General features: G+C 35.2%; 1 protein-coding gene across 3 annotated transcripts in view; it reads right to left on the bottom strand.

Moving 5' to 3' along the window:
- PUM6 (pumilio 6) overlaps positions 1–9,317 on the bottom strand; it is an 11,231-nt gene extending 1,914 nt beyond the window's left edge. The window contains exons 1-9 of one of the 3 annotated variants that reach the window (XM_011030414.1): positions 9,087–9,317; positions 7,646–8,308; positions 6,822–6,966; positions 5,567–6,740; positions 5,338–5,479; positions 5,134–5,241; positions 1,792–2,004; positions 1,570–1,680; positions 869–1,063 (exon numbers count right to left, since the gene is read on the bottom strand). In XM_011030414.1, coding sequence (XP_011028716.1) covers positions 869–1,063; positions 1,570–1,680; positions 1,792–2,004; positions 5,134–5,241; positions 5,338–5,479; positions 5,567–6,740; positions 6,822–6,966; positions 7,646–8,239 — 2,682 coding nt within the window. In that variant the 5' untranslated portion in view covers positions 8,240–8,308; positions 9,087–9,317. Of the gene's footprint in view, positions 1–868; positions 1,064–1,569; positions 1,681–1,791; positions 2,005–5,133; positions 5,242–5,337; positions 5,480–5,566; positions 6,967–7,645; positions 8,309–8,808; positions 8,890–9,086 lie in introns of those variants that run through there. The other 2 variants (XM_011030412.1, XM_011030413.1) reach the window with 2 other exon arrangements.
- Positions 9,318–10,546: the final 1,229 nt, after the last annotated feature.

Consider the following 10,546-nt stretch of genomic DNA (forward strand, 5'->3'; position numbering starts at 1 on the left):
ATATATGATCAAGAACCGCTCTGAGAGTGAGAAAATTTGAGAAAATCTGGAAAATTATCGTGTAAACTGCTAAAGGAGTAAAGAAAACATGTGTGATTGCAAATAACTATCAGTGATGATTAGAGTAAATCATGGACTCTGGCACACTAATGAAATGACAATTTGGAGCTCATTGTTGATTTTGATTCTCATATGAGATAAAAAGATTTAAGAAGCAAGTTCATATTTCTTTTGCAGTTATTAATAGAACACTGTTGTATATCAAACAGAAAATGAACAATAGAGAAATCCTAAACATGCTAAGATTTTCATCCTTCGAAGCCTTGAAAGTTTATGAAGGAAAATGGAATACCATAATAGTCTAACTATAACAAATTCACTCAAATGCTTCAAAGTTTGATATCATAACAAAGGAATTGTGCAACTCATACTGATGCCTAAGCATGAAAAATAGCTTCTGGACATTATAAAGCATGATTTAAATGCAGTTGGAAAAATGGAGAAATGCATGTTAGCTTATTAACTTTTAAGTCTAGTAAGTCCATTGCTTTCCCTTCACCTTTGATGCCAAGCACAGACACAGAGTTCAATTTGTTTACAATATAAGAAAACAATTATTTTACACAAACGAACATACACCATATATAGTATTTAGAAGCTGAAGGCAGTGAGAATGTTGGCAACATGTGTTGGTGATAAAAAGTAGCAGCTAATATGCTTGCTGTCAATGAGTTTAGAGAAATTCTATAAATTCTGATTTTAATTATTCATGGTGACCTCAGCAAAGCAACTAAGTTAGCTACCTGTTAGAAAGGTTGATATGCTGAAGGATTTTAAAACTATATAAAAATAGTTTCACTAGACTCACCAATAGATTATCGTTTCCTTCATTGTGTCCAAGAATCTCATGAATTATTATTTCCCGCTCAGTGGCACCACCATACTCCAAACATTTCTCGACAACATTGGATGCAAATTTATGCTGGCTGAGTGTAACAATATGCCCCGACAATTTGCAAATAATTTGGCATCTTTCATGAGGTTTTCCCCTCTCCAATACATGCTGTTACAAATACACGCATCATTATTAGTACGGCAATTGAAACATGGAATTAAAGTCCCATTGGATAACTTGGCAACTTTCATGGAATTCACAATTAACACAGCAACCAAAACATGAATTCACATTGAATACAGAATAGGAGGAAGGTTTAAGCTGAATTCTGTGTTTCAATTGGATAACAGATCTGCATCCAAGTCATAGTGCTACACTGTAACACTCCAACTTGACGCAGATCAATCTTTCAGGGAACAAGATCTATCTTTCAGGAATTGTATATTGGGAGTTCAAGTATCTAATCATTTCTTATTCTTCCTCCCCCAAACATAAATATTAATCCCCTTTTCCCACCCAAAATTTACCAAACAAAATTAATTGTCACTATATCAACTATCAAACCATTTCACCACCCTATACCAAACCCACCCCGGGTATAAAGAAGATTTTTTGGAAAGAATGAATTGCTTACTATAAATTCCAAGGTGATACAGCACAAAAAATGCACTGACCTGAGTAACATAATTTCCATACTGGTCTTGTGCAAGAATGCATACAGACTCCAAGATCTCATCCACTATGAACTGACATTGCAGCTCATCTGCACAACGCTCTAGAACTCTCTACAATAAATGAGATGTATCAGTGTTCAATAAAGTTCTGACAGACAACCATAGGCAGGAAAGGAAAAGAGAGCAGTTGAGCTTCCAACACACCAGTCAAGTCTAACATACCTGTATGACACGGCAACCATAAGGATGCATGGAAAGTGTTGCAACTTCACCACGGAAGGCAGAGATTATAAATCCAATTTTTTCTGCCGGAACACTCTCAATGCACTTCTGTATGACATGATTACCATTCTGATCACGTACACACTTCATAACATGTCCATCCAATTCACGAACAAGCTGTGCTTTTTGATCAAGTTCAATCACATCAAGTGCCTAAGAACATCATAGGATCAAAATCAGTGCGATTTCAACATAAAAAAGAGGAGAAGATTTATATTCTGAATAGGAAGCACTTAATTAAATATCTAACATCAAATTTCAACAGGACATCAGTTAAAGAAACCAAAAAAAAAAAAAGCATTATTCAATCAAGGCTTCCAGGACAGACATTGGACATGTTAAAAATATTTACTTTTCTGCATGATGACCGCACGTCAAAAAGAAAACCCTAAATTGCTGAAAACTTGCCCTTTCCCAATTGGATTAGGCAAAATTCGGTTTCTTTAGCTTGGTTGCTGGTTCAGGTAAGATTCCATTTATTCAATCAAGGCTTCCACGACAGACAGACAATGGACGTGTTAAAAATATTTACTTTTCTGCATGACTGCACATTAAAAAAAAGAAAAAGAAAAAGAAAACCCTAGATTGCTGAAAACTCGCCCTTTTCCCAGTTGGATCAGGCAAAATTGGGTTTTTTTAGCTTGGTTGCTGGTTCAGGTAAGATATCCATTTAGTCAGATACTCAGATTGATCCACAACTCTTTAAGATTGTCACCAAGACTTGGAATTTTGTGGCAAGGCGAAGAACCACAGGAGGCTCATTTTTGTGCCGCAGCTGCATCATGGACCACTGGTGAGATAAGACCTAATGGTCCGTAAATTCACACAATGTACATAAAATGAATTGAAAAACTGTCTTGAATTAAACGATTCCTTTTAATTTCCTAAAGCCCATCCATTTTCTCTATCTTTCAGAAATGTAAAGGCTAGCATCTTGTGATTAGCCTCAGAGAGCATGCATAAAGAACCCTCTTGATTCCTGCACCAGACAATAAAAATGGCTTAATGCCAGAGTTGGTGCGGGATCAGTATTGATGGAGCACCACCTAACACCAATAAGAAACTTGGCATTCCTATTCTTCCTCAGTACTGACAGCCTGTATGCTAGTGTCTACACAATCATGGCCACCAAAGAATGCTGGCACTGGGCTTCTCCTTGATCAATGGGGATTCTTGTTGGCTGATGAACTGGGAAAGGTAGCTTATATAGAGATAGTTACCCAATCTAACAAAATGTGACTCATAATCACACATTCCCATGGTGCTGAACTCAATGATGGTAGGCACCCCCATCTGAGGAAACTGCCAGGAGGCCCAGGACAGACTTCAATAGGCTGCCTATTGTAGGGATGAAGAGGAATGGAAGACAGGATGCTCTCCTTTAACTCAAGATCAAGATATAAAAATAATCTGATTATAAGAAAAAAAAGCCAAACTAATAGTATTTATTTTGAATAGGCAGAAATTCAATATTGGGGCTAATGCAAATCTGACAATCATTCTAATCTTGCAACCAATTGAATAGAAAATTATCTACCTAAAACACAAAACAGTTTAAAACCCACCTCAACCAAAGTGTTGTGGAATTTTAGGAACAAGACAAAAACAAGCAATTATACTTGTCACACAAGTTAACTCATATAACTATATTGAGTATACAAAGAAATGGCTCAAGCTTCATTTTATCCATCTTTATGATTTAACCAAATTCCTGAAAATCTCAATTTCTGGTAGGTTTCTCTCTCAGGCCCGCTCAGATGACAAATAGAACCATTAGAATATCCACAACCTAACTTTATGAAATTGGTCACAGCAGCAAGTATCCATAAGGGGAACATCAAGTAGGCAACCAGTATGAAAAACAACATGATCAAATGCACCATAATCTAAATGAATGAAAATACAAGACTACAAAAATATCATGGACAGAGGTTTAGACCCAAAAACTTTCCAAAAGTTGCTCTATATAAGCCATTATTTTACTTAGGCGAGATATGGGAAAAAGTTCCAAAAAAAGCCTAGTGACAACATTTGCAATCAGAAATCCCAAGTAATTAGGGTTTGTTAAACAACCATCAGCTCACCTAATATGAATTAGCAAGATTAACTAGATAGTAAAAACAATAAGAAACTGCAGTAGTTTCAAACATAGCTCATTAATCAAAAGACAGAACTTTGATCTTTCATTGACTGGTACATTTCCATCCCAATGAAAATAACCAGAAAAGTACTGGAATTTGAAAGCAATCTACATCAGATGGCAATAGAAATAACCACAAAATTTGCTGGAAGAAACATTCTACCACAGCTCCACAAGTATATGAATCTCAACCATGCCTGACTTTATGATGTTACACAAACCCCTAAGAAGCTCACATGATTAACAAAATTTACAAAAGGTATACACTCCAGTAATATCCCAAAGCAATTCTTACTTGTAACCAGAGAATTTGCCCAAAAGAAATGTGAGTAAATGGTATTTCCATTGTGTAAAGCAGTGCTGAGGCACGTTAAAGCGCTAAAGGCTATTAGAGAATAGAGCCTAGATGCAAGATGCTAAGTGAGGAGTGCACCAAAGCAAAATAAGGCATCCCCTTTATTGTAAATATATGATTTTTTATAGTAAGCAGATTGAAAAAAAAAATGATAGTATAAGTGTAAAAACAAAAAAAAAAACAAAAAATGAATGATAAATGATCTATGTAGCCTATCTATCACCTCAAATGGTTGAACATTGTGCCCCTGCAGAAAGGTTGTGAATCAAATTCTACATCAACAACGTAAGTTTTTGAATCCTATCCAATAATTTTCAAAACATTATTAATCATACTGATATGGTTATATATACCAGCATGACCACCTTAAAAAAAAAAAAAAAACAATAGATAAACTAGTACGAAATACATCCTCAGAAAAACAAATAATGAGTTAAGTAGAGAGGCATCTTCATCTAGACACAAAAAAGAGTGCCTCTAGAGGCACACATAGGTGAAGGGCTTTGGCTAGAGCATAAAAATTGTTTTCATCATTGGGGCAAGTTTCTAGTACTTGGAGCATTCTTTTAGCCACATTGGAGTAAACAAAAATCAGTTCACAACACAATGAAACATCCTATAGCTATTCCCACACCTTGTACACAGAATCATTATGCATTTGTTATACCGAATCATTATGCATTTGTTTTCTTTGCATGCAAGCAGTCAATTACGGACAGAAAATCAGAAGCTACTAAATGGTTGTGTGGAATGCATGATAACAATGTCCCTCAAGAATCACACATACCTTTTGGATTACCCGACAGCCATACATCTGCAAACTTAGATGTAAAATCTGACCAGTAAGCTGAACAGCAAGTTCCTTCCTTTGCTCAGCGCTTCCATACTCAAAAAACTGCAAGTAAACAAAAGGAAAAGGACACCAAGACAATCAACATTGTCAGCAAGTGGTGAACATAGCACCAAAAAATTGCATATTTTAAGCACTCACTTTCTGAATAACATAGTTGCCAAAAACATCAGTCATTAATTTGGAAGCATAAGGAAGAACTTCTTTAAATACAGATGCCTTCTCTTCAGCATTGCAATTCTCTAACTTCTGCTGAATAAATCGGCTACCATGTTGATCAGCACTGAAGTTTAAAAAGTCTTCATCATTGAACTTTTCAATATAAAAGAGACAACAAAAAATAAAAAAGGCAAACTCAGTAAGGACTTGCCTAAATTCAATAATGTTCCCTACAATATCAGACAGCTCAAATCTGCGGCCTTTGCCAGATTTCAACTCCTCAAGAAAATTATATATTTTAGGGTCATTAGAACTCTCTGATCCTCTTTGACCTCGCCAACCAGAATGTACAGCTGCATATCTGCCACTGCCTGGCGAGAACCTCAATTCATTTCTCCCTCCAGAAATACCAGTGGCCCCCACTGGGGATCCTGGAAAAACAGGGCTAGCAAGTGGTGATGTGGGATACTGCAATATACCTATGTTTGGAGAATTTCCAAAATAGGGAAGATTCATCATCTGCCCTCTACCTTGATTCAGATTACTTGCTCCACCTCTCTGGTGAAGCAATTTCTGATCCTCCAAACCAGCAGCAACCTCAGATCCTTTCTTTGAGTCAGGAGCATTGTTTTGTCTCCCAATAACACCACCTCCAGATGCCAATGGATCAAATTGACTAGAAGTATTATATGCCAGGCCATAAGGCTGTTGATAGTATTGCATATATACAGGATCAGTAAATGAAGGTTGAACTGCATACCCAAGCTGCCCAAAGAACTTGTTATAGTGTTGCACATCAGCTCCATGGGCAATGCCTCCCCCGCTTGAAGCCCCAGACATTCCCGCATTAAAGTTTTGACTAACAGAGCCATCAAAAACCATTGGAACTGTACCATGAGGCGGGTATCCAGCAACATACGGAGGAATAACATTTGAATTCAGAGCATACCCCCCTGTGCCATATTGTGGAGCACATAATCCTGGAGCCTGTAGATTTGGGTAAAATGGATTAGGTGAAGTCATGTAGCCAGCTGTTGCATAAAGAGGAGGTGTGAACCCAGATGACTGCAATACTGGCTGCACCTCTGCTGAGAACTTTGATGGGCCATGGAGAGCTTGGTCCACATCAATGTATGCAGAATTTACTCCCTGATGACCCATTTGAGACTTGGCACTTTGAACTTGAAATGAATTGTTCGGGTGTTGGTGGACTTGGTGTTGCTGCACGTGGCTTTGGTAGCTGTGTTGCCACTGCTGTTGATTTGTTTGCTCCTTGGGATTCTGAAGGCTAGATATATTAAGATCCTTCATTCCAGGTTCAATAATGTTGACGTCTGCAGTATTTAAAAATCCTTTGCTACGAGGTGGTTTGGGTTGTATGGTTCCTGTAAGATTACGAGACAATGAGCTTGAAACAGGAGCAACTAGGGGATCAGCATTCAAAGGTAGCCCCACTGTTTTTGTACCTAGAATTGATGGAGCAGCATTGGATGTGCTAACAGTGGGTTCAGGCAAGGAACTAGAAAAAATATCAGCAGGTTCATCTGTCATTCCAGAGCTTAAGGAGCGAGACTGGTTATATACAGGGGATGGAGTGCGGGGGAAATCCTCCTGTAAATGTGAATCAATAAATAACATGTGCATAATAATGTAATTCAAAAGGAACATAGATAAAAGAATCAATCCCCTTTTTTCACGCTAATGTTAAGCCAACAAGCAGCATACCGAGCATATAAATTACATTAAATGATGGGTCAATTTTTATTTTAGTTCAACCTTATAGAATTAGGATTGCTATTTTTATTGTTGTTTTGTTGGAACTAATGAAAATTTACAGTTAAATTTAGAAAACAAAACATCTCCGAACTATAGTGTGGTACATCCATGATTAACTTAATCAACAAAAATACAAAGGAAAGAAACATGAAGCCAAAATTTGAAGTTAACAATGAAGTCACTATTACATATGAAATATATCCAAGCATGAGTTGTGCATAACCAATGAAGAACATGTTGTTGCAGACACACTCCAACACCAACGAAATTCAAATGGAACATGACTAGATGCTAGTAATGACAAACTTCTGTCAGCTATGGAAATTACATGCTAAAACTAATAACTCTTCCATTTGCATCAGAGTTATGTAGCTAACAATTATCAAGGGAAGCTATCTGAAAGGCACGGAAATTAAGTGTCAACCAATAGGAAAGTAAATTATATAAAGAGGTATCCAAACACAGTAATTAATTGTCAAATCAATGAGCAATTCCTAGAAATGAAAATAGCTACCTGAATTAAATCAACCAAGCTTTTGGATTGGCCTGCCAATGAAGCAGCAGCCTCACCAGACCAAAACCCATTTGTTGTGTTGACTAAATTTTCCACGGGCTGCTTGGGTGAGTGATCATCCTCCAACTCTTCCTTGTGTGTAGAAAGTACTCCTTGTGATAAATGCAAGGAACTGTTACTGCTGTCATCTATTGGAGTCAATCCCCAATTAGTACCAAACTTAACAGCATGGTGTTCTGCAAGCTGATTCTCCCTTGGGATGGATGAGGTGTTTGGGTTGGCACCGATACCATAATAAGATACATATGACTGCTTCTCTGAGTCAAACTCTTGAAGAGCATCATTTGAACGCCCCAACCTAGGATTAAGGTTGGAATTTTGGTGGAAAATGAGGTTGTTTATGGCCAAAAAGGAGCCTTCCATATTTGGGGGTGCACTTCCACTTCGATTAGGTACTGTGTCACTCCCACTTCCATGGAATCTTTGACCCTTTCTAGGAAATCCCAACTCCTCCACTGCCATATTAGGAGTTGGTGGTGCAAAGGTTGCTGGCTCCTTGTGTGAGGGCATTCTAAGTGGACTTTCCGTTGCCATATTGCTAAACTATTATTATTATGGTGCTCTTTCCTAATTAAGGAGTGACAAGATATCTCACATAGTCCCCTGAAAAAGATGCATCAATTTACCATGGTCATGAGTAATAAGGAAGTATCAAGCTAAAGATGTGACTTGGCTATTTGGAGACACATAAATGCTAGAATGTAAAGCAAATTGTAGAATTGCATAAAACCACAACTGCATTGAGAGAAAATGTCATGTTGGTTCGTTGGGAATTCTTAATTCAACATCCCAAAGAGTTTCCCTTCTGTCATTGTGAGGGGTGTAGGTTCAATTAGAAGTCGTTCACCATGCATATGGCTATGAAAACACAAAGAAAGAATCAGCAAAAGAATTCACAACATTAAGACTCTCTAGTGGTTTCTAAAACAAAAGCTAAATAAATAAGATAAAAGAAGACTTCTAAAAGGAAGAACCAAGCACTTCACTCTGCCCCGGTTGAATCGAGTTCCTAACTATTTGGAATTCAGGGGCGAAAAAAGTTCCAGACTTTTCTATTCTCTTGCTTTCCTCATCAACAAAACAAAAGGATATTAGGACAGTACCTTCTCTCTAAACTGACACTAGAACAATCCCTTATCGTCCAAAAAAGCAACCATTTTGCATAAACACAGGCCAAAAACAGATAAAATGACTAGAACCCAATTCAAGAAAACAGAAATGATAGAAAATAAACAACGAAACACGAGTATCCAGGAAAGTTATTACTCTAAAATTCACAAAAAAAAAAATGGTCAAACAATAAAAGGTAACTACCCCACATAGTAAAGACAATAACTTTACTCGTCAAGAACCCTAAATGAAACAGTATAGATACTCTTACCTATCAAATTAAGAAGGAAAGATTCACTGTTTAGAACCCTAGAATAGATTGTTTCTTTTTCTTTCTAGAGCGAAGGAAAGAGTTGTGAACTTGGAGAGAGCAGCTATAAAATGATAAATTTGGATTTAGCTGAGGGGATATTCTTACAAAAAAAAAAATAACCATAGTGATGTGATGATGCAATAAAGAGGGAAGGAACTAATGCCGGTTGAGGTTTTGCTAAAATTCGGTCTGGGTTTTTTTATTGAAAAGACAAGGTAAGGACAAAACAAGAATTGGCCAAAGAACAACGTACGAACATCATAAAGAGTGGGACATTTGACACGTGTACGACCTCGCAATGACTTTGTTACCCCGTACGTCCACACTAGCGCATCGGCAGAAAAATTGAGTTGCTTTGTTTTGTACGGTAATTTGATTTTTTTAATAGTTAAGTGATCATTAAAACATAACATTGTCAGGAGGTATTTTCATCTTTTTAATTTTTTTTTCAGATTCACCTTAAAGTCAAAAATATTAGAGTTGTTAACCAGCGTATTTCTATTTTTTCCTTTTTTACAAAACAGTAAAAGGACTTTTTTTCTCTTAGAATTAAAAAAATAGGCGTGTAAAGATGTTTTTGTATTTTTATATGAGTTTTTTTTTTGTTAATTTCATAATTATAAAGAGTATTTTTAATTTTTTAATCAAAAAATTATTAGCTTGTTTATCTATAGACCCATATCATTTGAGTACTATATACAACTCCTTTGCTAAAAAATGTGGGCATTTCTCCATAGCTAAATTTGTTTTTTTATTATATTATTAAAAGTATTATTTTATTTTTTTAAGGTATGTTTATTTTTTAAAAAGTAATTTTTAAAAAAATTATTTTTAAAACTTTTATGTGTTTTTTTATTATTAAAAAAATTAGTCAACAAAAAACGTTTCCATTCAAAAGAAAATTTAACTTGATTTCCAAGAAAGTGTTTTCCTGTAAAATTTGGACAAAAAATAATTTCCGAAAATTGTGAAAAAATTTTAAAATATCATATTATTTGTTAATTATATCAAATTTGATCCTTAAAATTTTGATTGCTATCTATATGTATATTGTTTTGAATATTTATTATTCAATTTCATCTCTTAAAATTTAATTTTTATATTAATTTTGGTTTTTATTTTTATAATTGATATTTACTTTTTCTTTATTATTTTTTTGTTGAAATTTTTTATCTATCAAATTTGATCCTCATTCTTTTAATTGTTACTAATTTTATTTAAAATAATTTATGAAATATTAATATTATTATTTTAATTTCTTCATCTTTTATTTTTTTAGATTTGATCTCTATTATTTTAATTATTATTTATTTTATTTAAGATAATTTATGAAATTATATTTTTTTCAATTTCAATCTCATCCATTTTTTTAATTTGAAAGATTTAATAAACTTAAGAAAAGTAAAATATTAATAAGT

This window comes from Populus euphratica, unplaced genomic scaffold, assembly GCF_000495115.2.
Source record: "Populus euphratica unplaced genomic scaffold, PopEup_1.0 scaffold111.1, whole genome shotgun sequence".
Classification (NCBI taxonomy): domain Eukaryota; kingdom Viridiplantae; phylum Streptophyta; class Magnoliopsida; order Malpighiales; family Salicaceae; genus Populus; species Populus euphratica.